The sequence below is a fragment of the Semicossyphus pulcher genome, unplaced genomic scaffold (assembly GCF_022749685.1).
Source record: "Semicossyphus pulcher isolate SPU_LCO1_2020_fin unplaced genomic scaffold, fSemPul1.0.p SCAF_21, whole genome shotgun sequence".
Taxonomy (NCBI): domain Eukaryota; kingdom Metazoa; phylum Chordata; class Actinopteri; order Labriformes; family Labridae; genus Semicossyphus; species Semicossyphus pulcher.
Window position 1 is genome coordinate 3,704,229 of NW_027211695.1, and position 19,904 is coordinate 3,724,132.

The 19,904-nt window shown below is 42.1% G+C and overlaps 1 protein-coding gene across 10 annotated transcripts in view; it reads left to right on the forward strand.

The window, feature by feature from the left end:
* The window catches only part of nrxn2b (neurexin 2b), a 699,408-nt gene that overhangs the window by 131,749 nt on the left and 547,755 nt on the right, over nucleotides 1–19,904 (forward strand). For 2 of the 10 annotated variants that reach the window (XM_069671756.1, XM_069671757.1), the window contains exon 4: nucleotides 16,991–17,008. The exons of 7 other annotated variants lie outside the window; for them this stretch is intronic. In XM_069671756.1, the coding sequence (XP_069527857.1) occupies nucleotides 16,991–17,008 (18 nt within the window). Of the gene's footprint in view, nucleotides 1–16,990; nucleotides 17,009–17,281; nucleotides 17,294–19,904 lie in introns of all 10 variants that reach the window. One more of the 10 variants, XM_069671759.1, reaches the window with a different exon arrangement.

Consider the following 19,904-nt stretch of genomic DNA (forward strand, 5'->3'; position numbering starts at 1 on the left):
TTTGAACCTTTTAAAGAACACTCACTACAAAGATGAGGCTTTTTTTCTTCTTCTTTATGCTGTGTGCAAGTTAAGTAGATTTGGGTTGATGCCTTCTGTACTCCGTTTATCCCATAATTCCTGCCCTGCATCCACTTCTTAATTATTCCGTTTCTGCCCCCCAATCCCCCGTCCCTCCTCTTCTTTTCGGCTTCGGGATAAGCTCATCGGGCTTTTATGACATTAGCCTTTTCTGGACCTGTGAGTCGTCTTCTCCTCTCCTGCACACTTGCATCTTAAAAGATTTTCACAACTATTATGTTCCAGTAAATGGTCAAATGCGTCTCATAGAGTTACTTAAAAACGGTTGTGATTAAAAGGCGTAATTTAACTTCAACAGAAAGTCAGTCTTTCACTTCATATATGTTGTAAATATGATAAAGAAAAGGAACCTTCCAAACAAAAATGTCCTCCACTGAAGCAGTTAAAGATAAACGGAGCAACAAGCGTTCCCTAAACACTTATAACAACTCTAAAACATTAACTACTCTCATGTGGCTGAGGGAGATCAATAGCCTTCAAGCATGACTGACACTTATTGAGTCTCTTATTTCAGGTCTCACTTTGCGAAGCTCTTTGCTAACTATGCTTCCAAATCATAATTTGGTCTTACTTAGCTGAATATGTATTTTATTGTTTTAAATGGAGAGTATCACTCCGATTGTTATTCAGAAATATGGTAATGTAATGTGCTCTCGATTTTCACCAAAGGCACAAAGAGAATATAATGGGTTTTATAAAAAATAGGTCAATAGGTTTTCAAAAATTCAGTTGCCCTTTTTTAAATATTACACTCCCCTCGAGCTTCTTGTGGATATGAAGTAGTAACAGTTATCAACAAGTTAATGTGACTATTATTAAACTTATAAAACTTTCACCTCTTCATTTACAACAAGTCAGCTTGGGTTGGCAGTAGTAGTAGTTTGACTGCCTTCTAAGGGCCCGATCAGCCGCGGCGCCTTTTTTTTCTACTGCTGTTAAGGCAACCACCGAATCATAGCTCTCATTAACCTAACCATGATATTGTAAACTGACAGAAGGCCCGCCTCTCCTTTTATCTGATTGGACAATGAGAAAAAACGCCCATGATGTCGGGTGCTTTTCTGCTTTGAGTTAAAGTTTTTTCAACTCGAGGCGCTCAGAGCATTTCCTCAAAAACGCGATGCGCACAGAGCGGAAAAACGTGAGGCGCTCTGCAACACAAAAGCAGCGCACAAAAAGCGTCCCTGTCTTTGAAACAATGACAAAAAAGCCGTTCACATAGCGCCTTTTTCTGAGTGCCACCATCTTTTTTTCAATTGTTCCCAATGAGAGGACAGAGCGTACCCGGCCGTCTAGAGAAAAAATGCTGCACCCAGCGTCTTTTTGTCAGAGCGCCCCGCCTTTATTGTGCGGCCCCTCCGAGCGCTTCGAGTTGAAAACTCAACATGTGGACTCAGAGCCTAACTGTTCATAAGTCTGCATATTTTCAACTCAGAATATTATAGCCAAACTACGACTTAATCAACTTTTTCAAAGGAAGTAACTTTGTTTAAATACTACTCAGCTGATATATAGCTTTGCAGTCCTATTACATTATTAAATGGGGGGTATAATGCTGATTTCAAGCTTCACATTTCACTCTGTGATACCTGTGGAGTAGCTGAGCATAATTTACAGTTAAAAAAAACTCCCCTCTTTAACACCCTCTTTAAAATCATGGTCCTACTCCGGTTTAGACGTAGGGGCCCTGTCTCTGTACGGTTTGCATGTTCTCCCTGTGCATGTGTGGGTTTCCTCCGTGTACTCCCACCCATTAAAAGAATAGTTTGTTTTTAAGAAAATCAGCTATAACACTTGGTCCTGTATGGCATAAAGGTATAACATTAACTCTGCATGGTGTTAATACCATATAACTCCACCATTTGTAAGTGAGCTGTTATACAAAGTCTCACTTACAATCACTTTGACCCAGCCTATTAATTGGTAGATTAATCAACTAATACTAATAAGAGAGTAATTTAATCAAGCAGCAGGGCTTGGCAACAGTAACCACAGACCATTAACTCGGATAGAGCATTACAGCGTTTGTCCAATCACATCTAACAGAACAAGAGCAGTAATCATAAAGGCACAGAGTGGAGGCCTTGATAGCGGGCCACTCCAGCGTTCACAAAGTCGCCTTTCTAACCCCTCACAAAGCAGAAAAGCTTGAATGTCGCTGCTTTGGTGGACCCAGGAGAGCCTTCAAAGTGCCCTTCATGTCGCTCTTTTACCCTAACGCAAAGACAAGTCACACTGTGCCAAGTCCTTCATTTTCCCTTTTACAGACATCATCTTAATACCATTCATCTCTCCTTTATCTTCCTCCTCTCGTCGCCTTTGTGCAATTGGCTGGACACTTCAAGAAGTGTGTCGCAGGCATCCTGCAAATTACTTATGTCACTCTCTGCCCCGATCAGGATCCTTTCCCAACTGCTCAAATGAGCTGGAAGACTGTGGTTCATATCCAACAGAGAAACTGATTAAACCAGTTTATCATACACATAATAACCATCTAACAAAATGAAACAATTAAAGGTGCTAATTTCGAGGCATTGCAATAATCTTGCAACACGTAATGTGATGCCATCACAGAAAAACTGAAATGTTCGACAGTAATGTGTGATGTTTATATCGTGTGAAGTGCGCTCTGCCTCCAGGAATTATAGAGTAATTATATCAGCTTACAATTGTTTTGTTTGTATACAACATATTACCTCCTTAAATACAGTTTTCTTTCTGTTTTATTGTCGCACAATTGTCCTTTGGATGAACAAAGCATCTCGCAAGATGACTGGCATTTTAATACTGACGTGTGGATAAGAAAATATCTCTCTTGCTTTCCCCATTTTATCACTTATCCTTGTTTGTTATCTCCATTTTCCGAGAAAGCAAAACATTTCAAGTCGTATCTAGTGTTTAGCGTCCGCATTTTACTCTTGAGTGACACGCTCAGACAGTTTCGATGGCAGGTTGAAATTACACATTGTTCTTGTGGGGACTCGCTAATGGCAAATCCGGGAGCACTTTCGTGTTTCGCGAGGAAAAAAACAAAGCGTTTAATGAAATCAGCGATCAAATGTGGATGCTCTTCCTGTGACAGTTAGAGATATAAAGAGGAGCTTATTACTAAAGAAAGAGGCAGAAAGCAGACCTAAGCTTATGCTAGGCTGTAAACGACAATTCATCAACTGCAAACCCTGGAAAATAAGTCGCTCTTTTACTGCAAGCAAAGGAAATAGTGTTCGCAGTGAAAGCTGGGGGAATAAAATGGATATGTGTTTGCATGCTTATAAGTGGATGTGCATGTTTGTATGTAAGCATGTGTTTGTTTGCATGTGTACTGTCAAGGAGCACTTGACACCAGAGAGGAGAGGTATGGGCTGAGGGTAGCAGAAGGGGATTTGGTGAATTACCAGGCTGCAGCCTCAGCATCCAGTCCAGGGGATTAGAGCAAGGACTGTGGTCCTGGAAAGAGATGTGCAGACGCACGAGGAGAAGGGGATCAGTGTGTATGAGTGTGTGTATGTTTGTGCTTGAAGCTAGTGTTTGACCAATGCTTCAAATACACAATCCAACCCTTCAACTATGAGATACAATGTTATATCACAGATGAGCACCCTCAAGGTCACTGTACTGGGATGCACAGCAAGCATGAAGCATGCAAACCACACTCGACTACAGAGGATGTGTAATATATTTCTGATTGTATGAAACACTCAGCTCTCTAAATTCAGTACAAATGTTTTAAATTAGACGGAAGCCATTTATACTTACCGCAATTATTAATTCAATCCTTACCTTATAAAAGGCACAAAGTTATATAACCGAACTGACATATCGGCATGATTTTTCTGTCGATATTTTTCGCCGATAAAACAACGCTTTAATTCTGCCTAAATGCTTCAGTGAAAACTCGAGCCACTGAATAGAAGTTAAAAAACTTTCACAACTCTTAACTAGCTAACAGTTAGCTCACATTCTTGTCATTTTAACTGACGTACAACATCAAATAAGCAGAATTAATATTCATGGAAGCACACGACAATCCGTCGGCGAACACTGTTGTCTCCGTTGTAGTTGTAAACAAGTCGGGGCATGTCTCCCTCGCTGCCATGTTTCGGGGGGATGCTGCATTCAGATGTGCTCAGAAACGTGAGCGATCAGACATGGACCTTTTGTACAACACCTCTTCCGTCAGGTGCGAAGAAGGATGCAAGATGTACGGCAGTTTTTGGCCACTACAGTAAGAGTAGGCTTGATATCAATTCCACTACAGGAGAGACTTGATGTTCTTCAATAGGGTGGAAAAAAAACATGCCTAATATATCGGTATCGAAATGGGCAAAAAGGGTTGGAAAAAACTTTCTCGCCTTATTCTTCCTCCCAAAATACAGATATGTTTTTTTCCATATCCATACACTATCCTATTTTTTCTTCTCAAACCCCATTTTATTATACTTTTAGCAACAGCAAAATCTTTCTATCCCACACTGCTCTCAAATAGGGCTATGATGACAGTTACTACAGTCTTATTTTCTCCTGGGAGAGCCACTCAAGCTGCCGGCTGCAGACGGTCCAAAGGACCAATGGTTCCTCAGAAAACCACTCTAGCCATCAGCCCTGCCGAGTCGATCAACGGTGTCACTGTTACCTGGCAACAGAGCTTTCTCCCGCCTCCTTTGGATGAAGGAGGATTGGTTGAAATTGTTATTGTTTGTAATAAATCAACTTAAAAAATCACATTAAATTTACAGATGGCTGATAAATTGAAAGATAAACCAATACAAATTGAGTTAGTCAGTTATTGGGCCATCAAGAGCTGCCAGAACTCTTTAAGGTGCTTTAAGTGTTTGGAAGGCTACCTGAGGGATAGAAGACAATTCTGACAAAAGATATGTCCTCCTCTGATGTGTCGATGATGCTGCTTGATGGGTCTGTTGGTCAAAAGTCTACCTTAGGTGTCCTGTGGGTTGAGATCTGGTGACTACGAAAGCCATAGCATTTAATTCACACTGTATTGATCTGCAGTGACCTTTCCTTCTAAGGCTTATATGTAGGTGTCAGTAATCAGGCTTTTCCTCAAGTCTTCGCCCGTCTTTATCTAAAGAGTATAACCTCTGTTTCAATGAAGTGGGGGGGAAAGAGTGGAGAGAAAATCGACTTAAAGGATTAATCAGAAAGATTTGTCGATTGCTGTTAGTAAACACTCCATTTAAAGATGGCCCATCCTCCCCAGCTCAATGAGCTAAAGGGACAGCATAGGTGGTCCAGCAAGAAAGAAAGAGCCAATGATTGCAGGGAGCAGAATTAGCAAGAACAAAGCAACGAATTAGAGAAACAAGACTTTATGTTTGTATTATTTCTTATTATTTCATTGCAATTACGTTTCGCTGAAGCCAGACTTCATCATCCTGCCGGCTATGGCTTTGTGAAAGAGGCTGGGGTTGAAGGCGTAAGGTAAAGGCATAAGGTGAAGGCGTAGGGTGAAGGCGTGGTCAATATTATTGTAAGAGTTCGGCCATATGTGCCGATATCCTGCACACAGGTTGATGCCCAGTAATAGAGCAAAATAAGAATGTACAGGCAAAGGGCAGGGCGTCTGCAGATACATACACCAGCACAGTAAAAACCCACTTATTGTGCCTTAATGCTTCGAAACCAAATATTTTTCATATGACATGAAAGTCACTGAATGCCACGATATCCTTAGATCTATTTTAGACTTTTAGATTTTTGCATAAGGCCCATTATAATTTAACACATAATAAATGCCATTATCCTCATGTCTTCGTGTGTGCTGTCGGATGGATACTGGTAACACTGCAGACGACGCTTTCTCTTGCTTGTTCCCGATTAATTATACATGCAGTTTATCATTTCTTTGATTGGTGGGTCTGCTTGTTAGCTCTGCTATTGTTGTTTACTGGTGGCACCAATTTCTTTGTTGCCTAATTGGATGACTCTTTTGAGTGTGAAACAGTGTGCACGATGCTGCCCTTGCATCAAAAACAAACATTTTGGCATGTGAATAAACACACAAACCCTATTCCTTAAATTTGTAACAAAGTCCGCTAAGCTCAGCACATGATGAAAAGGTACGTTTAACTTGAGTGTTAAAGTTCCTCATTTTAACAAGGATTCAAATGGCTACTCCATACATTTAATTGGATACCATATTACAGGCCTACATACGGCTTACAACGACACTATTCACAATGACGTCTTTGGCAAAGCTGCACTGATACAGTCCTCCTCTCCTATTTGTTTCCCCACCTTGCACTGCCCGTGGTGGCACTTGTATAAGTAAACCCCAGTTGGATTCTTGGGATTCTATTGACGACCCTGAAATGTTATCAAAAGATTATTTCTTAACTCCTAAAGCACAAAAATCCCAGAGGTGAGTTAAAGAGAGACTAGGGTGAGAGAGGATGATATGATTAGAGCCACATCAGTATGCTATTGTTTGCTAGTGCTTCCCTTGACCAGAAAAGCAAGGATAGGGCAAAGGGGTCAGACTCTGACGATCCTTGCCATGGAAAGAGCCGGTCAGTATGTTAATGGGAAGACAACTCATCCATCAGCCATATGCTGCTGCCAGTTAAATCTCTTACTTGTTCATCTCTTGCTTACATTTTTTCTCTCCTCTGGATTCTTATTCACACACTTTGACTGTAAGGTATTTATAGCCACGAGGGAACACTGATGACAGTGATCCTTTTCTCAAATGTGGGAGAATGATTTGAGATTGATATGTGTAATTAAACTTTTCAGAAGTTGGTTTTTATAGCCAACAGCGAAGCAATAATTGAAACTGTTCCCAAAGGAAGAAATGCAGAATCTTTCCCAAGGCCCCAAAATGACATATGTCTCAGTCAGAATGACAAAGCCCTCCAGCAACATAGAAAGAGGGCAAAGAAGGAAGTAATTTGACATTGAAATAGAATCACTAAGTATATATGGGAAGAGGCTGGGGCTGATGGATGCTCAAGAAAATGGCTTTAATAAAGGAGACCGCTACTGGTTTCCTGCTTCCAAGTTAGCAGTATTAATATTCTTACAATGACCATAATCAATTCTTAGCTTTGACCATGTTGAATTATGGCAATAGACCTTCAACCTCACACAATAGTTATTTTAACCAAAACCATGTTTCTTTAGCTTTAAATAAATAGTACTTTTAATTGAAAGATTCATCCTTCCCCTAACTAAGTTGTTTTTTTGCCAAACCTTTAAAGGGCCAGTTGGCCGATTTTCAACCTCAGTCTTATCTTGCTATTATGGGGAGCTGATGACGTTATGGTAGGAAAAAAATGCCTTTGGAGGACGCTATCCGCTTCTCCAGTTGGCCCTGGAAAACCTCCGCCAGACTACGTGAAACCTGGCATCTGGGGGAGGCCAGGGAGCTTGGTAAACTACACTTCCTCAATCTAAGACGCCCGCCTCCGATGTCATGTCTCGTAAAATAACCAGGTTTGAAATGTAGACTGCAGACCTGAACATTTTTTAGACGATCCACCGGTATATTCGCATTTCCGATTCTGTACCGCTCTGAGCCACTACCTGCAGACATCAATGTCCTCCTCGTAATATTTCACTCCAGCGTCTCTCGCTGGGCTGTTCCTTTCAGAGGGAGGGGCACAGTGCATGCTGGGTGTTGTAGGAATGTAGAATGGGAGAAACCACAAGCTGTTTGTACAACTTTCTCCACAGCTATGGCTCCAATTTCAAAATCACCAGCTTTGACTGACTGGCTTTTTCCATGGGCCAATTGTTCCCTTAAAATTGTGACGTCATAAAGCAGAATTATGTCGCCGTGATTTGTAACCTTGTTGGAAGGCACTTAAAATGATGTAATGCTGATCGGGCAATTGAATCAGAAAATGCCTCAAATTAGATCCAGGGAAATTTTACTTACCAAGTCAGTAAGCATGCAATTATGCATGGCCTTTCCACAGGCTTCAGGCCTTTGGAATATCCTTGGAATATTGCCTGCATGAGGGTACAGCCACTGGGAATTCTGAACAGCCTTGGGGATTGGCTGGCCTGTGGGACCTCAGAGCAGTGGTGCTGTCTTCATGAGCCTTTGCTCTTTAATCACATTCCTGGCTCTGGGTTGCACTTGAAAAGCAGCTGAGGCAATCTTAGGGGGAGATATTGGCCATTGTTCTGGGTCCAGGGATGGCAAATGTGTTACTGCCCCCAGAATTCAGCTTGGTTCCCATTATAACTCTTCACCGTATGTTCTTATTGTTAACTATGGTTGAAGTGGTCCTTTTGGCCTCATGCGGTCGGTTTAGAGCTGCTTCCAAATCCTGGGACTTAATCTGCGGATTTACAGAGTGAGCTCTTTTTTTTTTTTAGTGGTTTAATTATGCCAACAGGACAAAGGGAGATCAACGTGACCACTGGCTTATCCGCGTCTTGAGTCAACACACCCATCCCTGGTTGGCTTGGTTTTGGTTGAGCATGGGTACATCATTGGCAGAGGTACCTTTGTTTCAGAGCACCCTCTCTGGTTAGCCGGGTGCTCTTGATGTCAAGGCCAATTACCAAGTATCAGCACTTGAGTTGTGAAGATAAAACTGGTGTATCAACTTCATTCTCAGGGTTATGATTATATTACTGTAATTACCATTCTATCCAATTTTCCACAACGTTTTTCCGGATTAAATTGTAATACCAAGGCAGTCAAAATGTGCTAAATGTTTGAGCTGTGCACACCGAGTAAGTGCATGCTTGGCCTACTGGCCTAGCCTTTATAAAGACTGACCCTGCATGGGATCAAATTGGGTTGCTTACCAATTACTTTTTTCAATGAAGGCAACCTTTCCTGAGGTGAACCCCCCCCACCCCCACCCTCTCTACTTGTCGAGGACATAAATCATTTTAAAGTAATTACACTTCTACAGCAGTGTTTTACTTTTACTTGGCTTTTATCCTTACAAAAAGTGTTATGCTCCTATCAGAAAATTGTAGACTGCAATGTGGGCCCCTATTGCACAAATGGATATCTATAGAGTTGACAGAAGTAGAGAGATTAAGGTAAAAGCAGTAGTGAGAGATTGATGAAGAGAAACAACAAAGCAGAGATAAAGAGGCAGAAAGGAAGCTAATGTTCGGGAATTTATCTTCATTTATCTCTTATTCAAGGAGTGCGTTATTCCCTGAGAGTATGGGTAGCATAAGTTTTGACTCATCCTTACACTTCATTGCTATGCAGGGTATTTTAGTAACTTTTCCCACACACCAGTGGGTACCTTTTAACGAATAACACCACTGAGGAGCTTCATTAAACTCTTGGCATCGGCAGGAATTCCCGACTTTCTGAGAGTAAAATCTTTTGAAGTTTTGCACTGCTGTGTTCAGGCGTACAGCTCATGTTCATGTTCCCAATTGTAACATGAGCCAAGAGACAACCTCAGTCCGTGTCTCTCACTGACACCTTTTTCAGCTCTCAGCAGTCAGAGTGGCACAAATGAAATATCTTGAACAATTTGAGCTCATTCTGCCATGTTTTATTTGCATTTATATAGTTGGCATACGCACACATGCAAAGAAGTAGGAAAGTAAAGTTTAAGCACAGCGCTGTTTGGTCGGCAGGACCGTGGATGATTACTTCTCAGGTACAGCGTAAGGCAAGATTACACAGGGGCACTGGATGTCACATGCTGAACTTGTTGCCTTGTTACTGACTCAAAAAACTCCAAAATATGGTAGCTAAGGCACATCATGTTCCTAGCACTCGGCTCGATTCCATACTTTGTTAAACTTTAGCAACTACAGCTTGTAATCATTATGATGTTGTATTGAATCCCCACTGGGGATGTTATATAGTTCAGCTGGATATCTGACTGCTGGTCAATGATGCCACAGAGAAAAATGCAGGGAACAGCATATTGCTTCTACTTTGATTTAATATTGATGAATAAATTGAATAGAAATGTGTTTTATTTATATCATGTGAACATTGACTGACAGAAAATTAATCAAACACTCTGGAAGTTATTATCTCTCTGTACTGAACTTTCCGCAGAGAAATTATATTATATGCTATTGTTTGAAAGTCACTTTTAATCCTTGTCATCTCGTTGATAAACAAACACAGGCCTTACCCTTCGATTTCACAGGATCCGTCTCCGGCGCGTTCCGTGTGCGCCGCGACCTCCGGAGTCGAGCGCGCCCATTCAAGTCAATGATTGTGATTCCACAGCACGCGCCGCGGTCCGTCTCCGGCGCGTCCCAGAAGGGTCTCTCCACTGTGCTCCGCTAAAGAATCAAGCCGGGTCTATTCTTGACGGAGGCCGCTTCAAACACGTGTCAAGCTCAACAGAGCAGATCATTCCAAACAGGAAGTCACACATGAAAGCAGCATACAGCATCCGATCATTTCAAAATAAAACACCTTGTACAGACTCCCGTTTTTTTTCTTTTATTTTAAGATCAACGCACTGAAATCTCGAAAAAAGAACACTTTTAATTAAGTAGTGTACTCCTCCATGGTAGAAGCACAATAATCACAGAATGATTTCCAAATGAGCAGATAATCAACCTCGGATGTGCAAACTGAACTGTAGTTTGTGTGTTGCTCTGTTAGCATTGATGTTGTCGCGTGATTTCTCAATTCTCGCGCGATAATGTAGTTCTCCCGCGATCTTGTGATCTCGTGAATCCAGCTGCTTGGGCCAGCGCTCCGCTGCGCTGCGGACCAGACACGCATCCTGTGGGTGAGGGCTCGCGCCGTTGACGGACCAGAAACAAGGCAAAGACGGACGCGCCGGAGATGGGTGCCGTGGGATCGAGGGGTGATGCAGATGAGCAGCCATGTTTTGCGCTAAATTGTATTATTGTTCTTACCAAACAGTTACTTCTCCTCAGCATGATATCTCTCATCCTCCTGCATGGTGCTTATGAAGAGTCCCCTGAGGGTCTTTCCTTCACCAATTAAGATGTTTATTTCACCACATTCACAAAATTTAATTTCACAGTTTTATGTTGCATTCAGGGAAATTATGCATTTGATTACCAATCTCCACAAGCATAGCGTTATTTGGTTTCCAGTAAAAGCTGTCCTGGGGGCCATTTCCGTAGTGTAACGCACGCTCAGGTGGTCACGGTCTGTGGTGAACCTCTAGCATGAGATTTCAGGGTATTATATTTCTTGCGCAACTCAACGAAGCACAGTGCTGTGGGCTACAGTTACTATTCATTTAGCTTATTAGGTAAAATCCACCAGTAATAAGATCTTTATCAGGGCTGCATGCCAACAGTTTTCCCTTGTTTGCTTACCGCTGTAGAAAATAAGCACAAAGTCATTCCAGCAGTTGGCTGTCACCTCTGTGTGAGAGTATGAGTATAGATTTTCCCCCACAATGCAGTAAATGCACAATCATCTTTCCCACGTCCATAGAAGCATGGCATTGTTATCTCTGTGCAGATGCTAGAAACACATTTGTCAAACTTCCATCGTTGTATTCGCATTACAAGAGAGCGCAGCAGCAGTTTGTTTTCAGGGTGGTGGGATGAAATATTAATACTGAGACAGTTCAGATAGGAGTCATGCCGAGTTGAAGTTTCAGGCTTAAATCATTTAATCTTAATATGTTGTTCTTGATGTTGCCTCATACCCACATTCTCTCTGTTTTAACTCTCATATGGGTTTATCAGAAGAAGCTCTGAAAGCATACATTATCTTGGGGGGTGCACGTTTGCTGCAAAGCAAAATGAGTGCAGCTTAATAATGGCAATGCCTCCTCACTCAGTAATGAATTTAAAAAGATCTTCAATTTTTGTTTGCACACTCAGTTTTGTGTAAACAGTTTGATTAAGTCTGAATTTAGTATTTTGGCTGCAATTTTCTTATGATGTCACACTCAGGGTAGGAAGCTCAATGGCTGCATGTTGTTGTACTGCTTGCGTTCTAGGTTGCAAGCCATATTAACATATTATTGTTTCACCTGTAGCAAATGATGACAAGAAATAGTATTAAAGTTAAGATCCGGTGGTGCATCTTATTTCACAGTAAGAACCCGCATTTGCAACAATTGGACACCTGCTAATGTATAATTCAACCACTTCCTCGCTAACATCACCGTTACATTCTGCTAACCACACGTTAATGATCTCCCCATGCAAGTCCACTTTAATTATTCAATGTCAGTTCAACACAGTATCGCTATCCAGGAAGTGGTTGAATGTTAACATTAGCAATGTTTCTAACGCTAGCAGATATGTTGGCTGCGGCTCAGTGGTAGAGTCGGTCGTCTCTCAATCGGAAAGGTTGGGGGTTCGATCCCCGACTGCTACATTCACAACTGTCCTTGGGCAAGACACTGAACCCCAAGTTGCTCCCAGTAGCATAGCCCTCGGGTATGAATGGGCATAGAACCCTGATTGAAGATTGCCACTTAGGCCTTTACCATCAGTGTGTTAGTGTGAGTGTGAATGGGTGAATGTGACATGTAGTGTAAAAGCAGCTTTGAATAGTTGGAAGATTAGTAAAGCACGATGTAAGTACAGTCCATTTACCATTTAAAATATTCATTGCTATTTCATTAAAGCAGTGGAATAATAACTATTTGTCGATAACAGCATTTGAGTGTGACATCAGAGGAAAATGGCCGCCATGCTAACATGGTAAATTCACCTGATGAGTGCAGGTGTTAACAGTAGACCTGCCTCATTTTGAGTGTTTAAACTTTTCAAACAGAAGTGCAGCAAAACAAAGTGAAAAAAGATGTCAGGCTTGTAATCTGCTGTGTAATCAATAACTAATAACCAAAAAATAACAAGCCACTCTGCTTTAGAAGAATTAAGAAGCCTTTCCTGAAATGCCTTTTAATAAACGGCAATTGACAATCTTCTTCCTTGAAGACACACTGTGCAGTGAGCATTTTTTGATCATGAGATATTGATCAAAAAGCAAATAACAAGTCTAATCATTGGAACAGAGCCATCTGTAACAGTATTGGTCACAGCTGTACCTAGTCTGACTGTTAGTCTGTGTAATTATTTTGGTGACGTTGGCATATCTTGCTTCGTCTGTTTCCTGACTCTTCGTCTGAGCTTAACCGCAACATAATAACTAAGATTACATTGGCTGCTAACACTGATTTGTCCTCTAAAGGAATCAAGTTAACAACTGTAAGTAATTTACAGACATATTTTGCCGTCTTATACCAAAAATAATGCAATTGAAAATATATAGAGATAAGAGTTAGCTAACTATTTTGCCCATATGCTTTTATGTGTGTGTTTCTTTGTTTCCTTTTTATTTTTGGTGACCTTAAACGTGGACGAGCACGGCTGCCCTTAACGTGTCCTTGTAATGCTCTTCTCCTTTTGTTCCCTCCACGCTCCCCTCTCTCTCTCTCTCTCTCTCTGCATTTATGGTTGAGAAAGGTTGACAGCTGAGCCGAGCAGAGAGAGAAAGAGAGAGAGAGGTGTGGACGGTGTGGTAAGAGATGGAAAGTAAATCGACAGCAGACAGGGGTCACTGCTTCCCGGCTGTGAGACTGTGTCGCCGAAAAAGAAAAGGGGTTTGTTGGCGGGGGAGGGGGTCAGGGGTGGTTTTCCAGTCGGGTTCTCCATTGATGGCACTTTGGTGTTGGGGGCAATAAGGGGTATCAAACAGTGTAAAGAGGGTGTAAAAATATGAGTAGACCTGCGAAAAGGAGACACAGAAGTTGCTGGCATTGTTCCTGCTCACTAGATTGGCCTCGATATGTTACTGTCATGAAATACTGAGCACCAAACAGTTGTCGGCATCCAGCTGGGGTTATTTACTATACTACAGGGGTCACTGGAGACTTTACAGCTCTGCCCCTGCCCCCTATCAGCTCTCCAGAATGATATATCATCTATAAAACATGGTCACCTCAGCTCTGTCCCACACTACAAAGATAGCCTGCCATTACTTTATATTTGTACACAGCTGCCATGACATATTACACGGGAGCACGCATGTTGCTCTGTACATCTTTCTTTTCAGGTGTGCGCGCTGTGGCCTGGGAGAAGCAGGAAGGCATGATAGATGAGCTATGTTTGACCAACTATCTCTTCATTTGCTATCTTTGCCTCCTTGCCTCTCTCGCTCTCACACACACACTCGCTTCCTACTTGTCCCCGTCATTGGCTCTAACCCCATGTGTCTACAGCATGTTTGTTGATGTCGGAGCAGGCAGGGCAGGAGGGACCTGGAGATATCCTTGTCAGAATCCAGGATATTAACAAACAAGGCCTCGGAGACCAGGGCCTATTGATTGTGTTCATTCCTTTGGCACCTTTTCTGCCGTCGCCTTCATCCAGCACTGTGGACGTTTAAGCTCTGTCTGAGCGCTTGTGCCTGGACTGTAGAACAAGAGCAAAGAGCCCTGTGCTCTTTCTGCTCTGGCTGGGATTCCTGCTCTGCTACATGTGTTGTGACTGAAGAAGCTTCTGTTAGATACCGAAGGGTAGTGGACATACAACTAAGGATATGACAGTCCATCCTTGGACTTACATGGAATTACAATTGGGCCAATCTCGGATCGCATCGGCTATAGTCTGGCGATATAGCCTCTGGGCACAATGGTGAACATGCCCGTGCATGTAGCAATAAACGATTTCCTTTTCCGCGTGCTGCATTGTTTACAGACAAAGAAAACGTTTTTTTCTTGTGATTGACTTTAATAAACGGGTCTTGCAGAAATTTCAACATCATGATGCAGATTAGTAAAAAGTAAAAATGCAGCTTTGTCAGGTCGTTCTCAAGAGGAGAAGAAAACTACTTTTAAAGCTCGTTTGTTGAACGGAGGTCAGATCGATCTGATGCATTCGAGGAAGTCGGGAAATCTGAATGCTGAATGTTTGACACAGCGTCAAGGGAATTTATCTCAAGTTAAATTTTAGATCCAGAACGGATTGTTAGCGGTTAGCATGCAGATGTCTGTTTATAGAGATTACTATTATTATTATTATTATTTTCCTGGGTACGCCGCAGTGTGCTGATACGTGATTGGTCAAAATTACTCGACAAGCGTAGTACAAATGGAAACCAGAACACTTGCCACTCCCTAAAATCCACATCCAACTTAAGAGACCGGTCGGAAATATCATTTCTGATGCATTTGAGGAATTCGGGAAATCTGAATGGCTTTCGTGACACAGCGCCAGGGAATTTATCTCAAGTTGAATTTTAGATCTAGAACAGATTGTTAGCTGTTAGAGTGACCATCAGAGATTCTGTGAGATTTCCAGCTGTGGGAGTTGGACTCTGGTTGTTGATGAATGAATCTGTCAGTGTGTGGTGTGCTGTTTTGGCGTAATCGTTGCTCTCCACATACTATAGGAGCAAAACTGTTAAATTAACATCTGTTAACATTTAAAAAATCTTTTAGTGTGGGCCAGGCATTAAATAGACCGCCTAAGAAGTGTTTGTGATTGTGGAGAGTGACGCATGTCAAGTGTGGAATCGGTGCAGCTCAAGTTGCCTGCATGAACTAGCTCGCAGGCGTCGCCCCATCTATGCAAGACACAGTGTCATCTTCTGCCCCTAACGATTTATTTTATGTCCTTCAAGGTAAACCAAAAACTGAACCATAAAAAGTAATTATCTTCAAAGCCGTCTTATCACACATCACAAACGATGCGGTCTGCCTTTTAAGCGCAGAAAACTACTACAAAATACAGTAATTCTGCAACGTGCGACTTGTCTGATGTTACAAGTGCCCTCATTTGGCCAAGAGGCTCATTCATACATCACAGGATTTTGCTGCATGCACAGAAATGCCACTCCTAAACTTCCCTGTTAAAAAAAAAACATGAAAGTTTTTCTCTGCACGAGTTAATTGGATGCCCCCTCCACCTTTTCATTGATCTTTAAACCTACTTTATACACTTTTCAATACTTAACACCTGCCAACTGATGGAGCAACTCCAATCTTTAATTAGGAGTTTGACCTGACAGCTCTGATCAATATTTCAGATGAAAATTATGCATGTTTATTAAAAACTTTTTGGAACCATTTATTGAGCATTGGACGAAAACCAAAAGCAGTTTGAGCCAGGCTGTTCCCTCTTTTTACTGAGCAGAGGGGTGAGATACTTGGGCTGTATTTTAGCATTTCTTTATACTTCATACCCCTCCCCTCCTACTCTTTCTTCCTCTTGCTGTCAGGTTGGCTATGACTCTATTTGTGACTGCAACAGTAACCGTGCATGTTGTAAAGTGTGTACCAAACGTGCCATGTCATTCTTTCAGGAGGTAAAGGGAAGAGAATGATTTCTTTCCTGTGACATTGCACCATTTTTTGTTAAAAGTAATTATTTACACGTTTGTGCCGCTGAGTTTTTGGATTCTTGGTGTTTATAATTGGTTGTCCCTTTTTTTTCTTACCTTGAGTTATTCCTTTTTAAAAAAACATGCATTATTATTTTTATTCTGTGGGCAAGGTTGCTTTTGTTGAAGAAAAAAAATCTTGCTTAATTGGACAATCTGCCGTTTTAGAAGTCACAAACAGGGTAAATACAGGGGAGAATATTTTTCTAAGAGCACCACAACAGTATTTTTTTTAATGAGTTTGAGTCCTGGGAGGAGTTATTTGCACAGAAGAGAGAAATGGAAAGTGAATGCCAAGAAGTTCGCTGTTTGCCTGAGAAGTCCTCTTTTGACCTTTTCTAAAGAAAATAAGAGCGCTGCTTTCTGAACAGTCCTGTTAGTTGTTTTCCTCCACCGTCTCAATTAGCAGCTCCGTGTTTGGGCTTATCTGTGGAGTAGCACTCATGTAGATTCCTGATGCTAATTGCAGTCTGACTTTTCTATTTCTCCCTGTGTATTGTATCTAATTTTGCTGTGTTTGTCGGTGAGCAGGTGCTCTCGAGTGACATTTTGCTTTGCTCTTTGAACTGATCCATCTTTTCTTTTTCTCTCTTTTTTTCTCTTCCCCTACAGGTGACTCATCTCAAGTCGGTAAGTCCTCTTCTTTCCCTACCTTCTGCCTGGTCTTTTAGAGCGAATGCATAGATACAGCCTGTCTTAATTACACAGTGCATTTAGGTATGTGTTGACATTAACATGCAAGATCAATAATGGAACTTTACTTTGAAATAGAAATCACTGCTGAGCTTTTCATTGGTTATGCAATGCAGCTGTTTGATATCGTCTGCTATTTTACCTTTCATTTGTTTGCACTGTGTATTGAAGCTTATTGAATTTCAAATGTTTCAATGAATGACGAGACAGTTTGGAGACAGGGCGGCTGTGGCTCAGTGGTAGAGTCGGTCGTCTCTCAATCGGCTCAATTGCTATGAATGGATCTACAGCTGGAATCAGACATATTCAACCCCCGCACCTTGAAAGCCATTGTGATGTGAATCGAGTTACTTTGAGAACGTAACGTTTAGTTCAGAAGAAAAATGAATCATTGTGTAATGTTTTCTTCTTAATGTTCTTCTTGGTCGATAGTGGAGTCCGGCCATGAAGCCCGTGTTTATTCAGTGCTCGCCGTACAGTTGCCACTGAAGCTTTTGTCCCGGCCTTCACCAGGTCATCCTGTAACACGGTTTTTGCTTAGTTGTCCTGAAGGGCTTTCTCCCACAGCGGGGCAGGTTTGCAACCGTTCCATACATTTTAAACTTCCTTATAAAGCTCCCATTGGTGTCAGTTGGAATGTTACATCTTCTTGTACCCACTGCCCTTCAGGTGCAATGAAATAATTTCCTCTCTGTTTTTGTGAAAGCTCCGTTGTCTTACCCATGTTTGCAACTCACCTTGCACACCTTCATGGGTGCATGCAACACAGCTGAAACAAAATAGAGCTCATTATTATATCATTAAGGTCAGAGGTGTTCATAAAGAGCTGGGTCTTAAAGGTGAAAGGGACTCCGCGGACCAAATGCAGTTTGGTAGCTCGTTCGACCACCTGGGGACGACTGAGGCGAAGAGTGTAGTTAGAGACTTAGGGCCCTGTTGTGATGGGAGCACCAGGTGCCTTTCATTGGCAGAGCGTAGTGCGCGGGACGGAGTGTAGACCTGGATGAGGGCGTTCAGGTTGGCAGGAGCCATTTTTGTTGCTGTTTTGTAAGCTAACAACAGGGTTTGAATTTGATGTGAGCGGCGACTGGGAGCCAGTGGAGGGATATGAGCAGAGGAGCAACATGTGCCGTTTTGGGTTGATTGAAGACCAGTCGCGCTGCTGCGTTCTGGATCATCTGCAGAGGTTTGAATGTGCGTGCAGGCCTGCCAGTAGGGAGTTGCAGGAATCAATGCGTGATATCCCGAGAGACTGTTCCAGCAGCTGTGTTGCACTTAAGGCCATAACAACTTTCAGAAGGTTTTAAAAACAGCCGTATTATAAATGGGTTGAATAATAGTGACATGACTATATTAACAAAATATCCTGTTTTCTTATGTATCCCTCAACTGATAAGGAAGTCATCCAAAGTAAAATGTGGCTCTCTTTACAGTCTTTGGGGGGTTGAATATTTCTGTTTGCAAGCAGATCTGATTGTGAATGTGTGTGTGTGAATGGGTGAACGTGACATGAAGTGTAAAAGCATCTTTGAGTGGTCGCAAGACTAGAAAAGCGCTATAGAAGTACGGTCCATTTACCATTGTACTGTAGTACATTGTTCAAACGCTGTTTCGCCGTCAAGTTCCTGACGTCTGTGAAAGTGACTCATGTAGGGATTCAGAATGAGAGGTATGGCTTCCAGCCAAAGACTCGTGCTGTTTTACAGTTTTCACCCATTATTTGTTCCTTGGCCTGAAGTGGATTTTAACGCTACACCTATCAGACTTTCAATCAGTGTGCTCGAGTGCCTCCCGTGTCTGAATGAGGCTTTTGGTAGCAATTCCGACGTGCAATTCTTTTAATGGCTCACTTTCTTTTAGCTAGCTACTCCACACTGTACTACGTTTCAAAAATGACCTCCCCATTCATGTAAGTTATGAGAGGGAAATACAAAGTTATGGCTGCATTCTATTTCACTCTGCGTGTTGTTATGTTCAGGGCCCCACGTTCTCTGGACCATTAAGTCATTTATTAAAACGCAGCACGGAGGCTTTATCTGTAAATATGCTGACATGTCACACTACGGTGGCTTTCTATCAGCATATCATTTGGAATCAGTGGGTGTGGAAGACATGAGTGAGGGATAGGGCTGAAGTAGGAGGGGGAGCGGAGATGGACGGACTAATGGGACGTATCAAGACCTCACATAAACAGTAAGAAAACGAGATGAGTTTAAAACTTAGCGCTCTGCAGCTACAGACTCCCGCTTTAGTGATGTGTCAGTGTTATCGCTTGCCTGCTAATAATTAGCTTTGTCTCGCTGCAGTACCTACTGTGCATTAGGAATTGCAAACAGTAATCTACAGCCGAGCAGAATGTGTGGAGTGTAATGAGAAAAAAGTGCAGCTGTTTTCAGACAGTCATGATAAAAATATTTGGAACCAATCCCATGGTGGAAATGTTTCCCTGTGAGGTGTGATAATTCAAGCATGTCTCTGGATCCTTATATGTAAATAGTTTTGTGTGTGTGTGTGTGTGTGTCTGTGGTTTTGACAAGCTTGTCCAGTGAGTGTTTGGCCCAAGGATCTGATGTCCTCTGAATACTGATGTGGCATTGTGTCTGTCTGCGGCACTCTGAAAGCGGGTGGGGTCTGGAGGTCTGGTGAGGGGCATGTTCGCCCTGGGGTGCTGTGGAGAGTAGGGACAGATACTAAAATGCCACACCCCTCTCTTACTTCCCCGGCAGGAAGCAAAATCCAGAGAGAGGAAGGAATAAAAAAAAAAGTAATTAAAATTTGATCTGCGAGGCCCGTGCAAATTGAGTTTCATCTTCATTAAGACCACAAGGCAAAG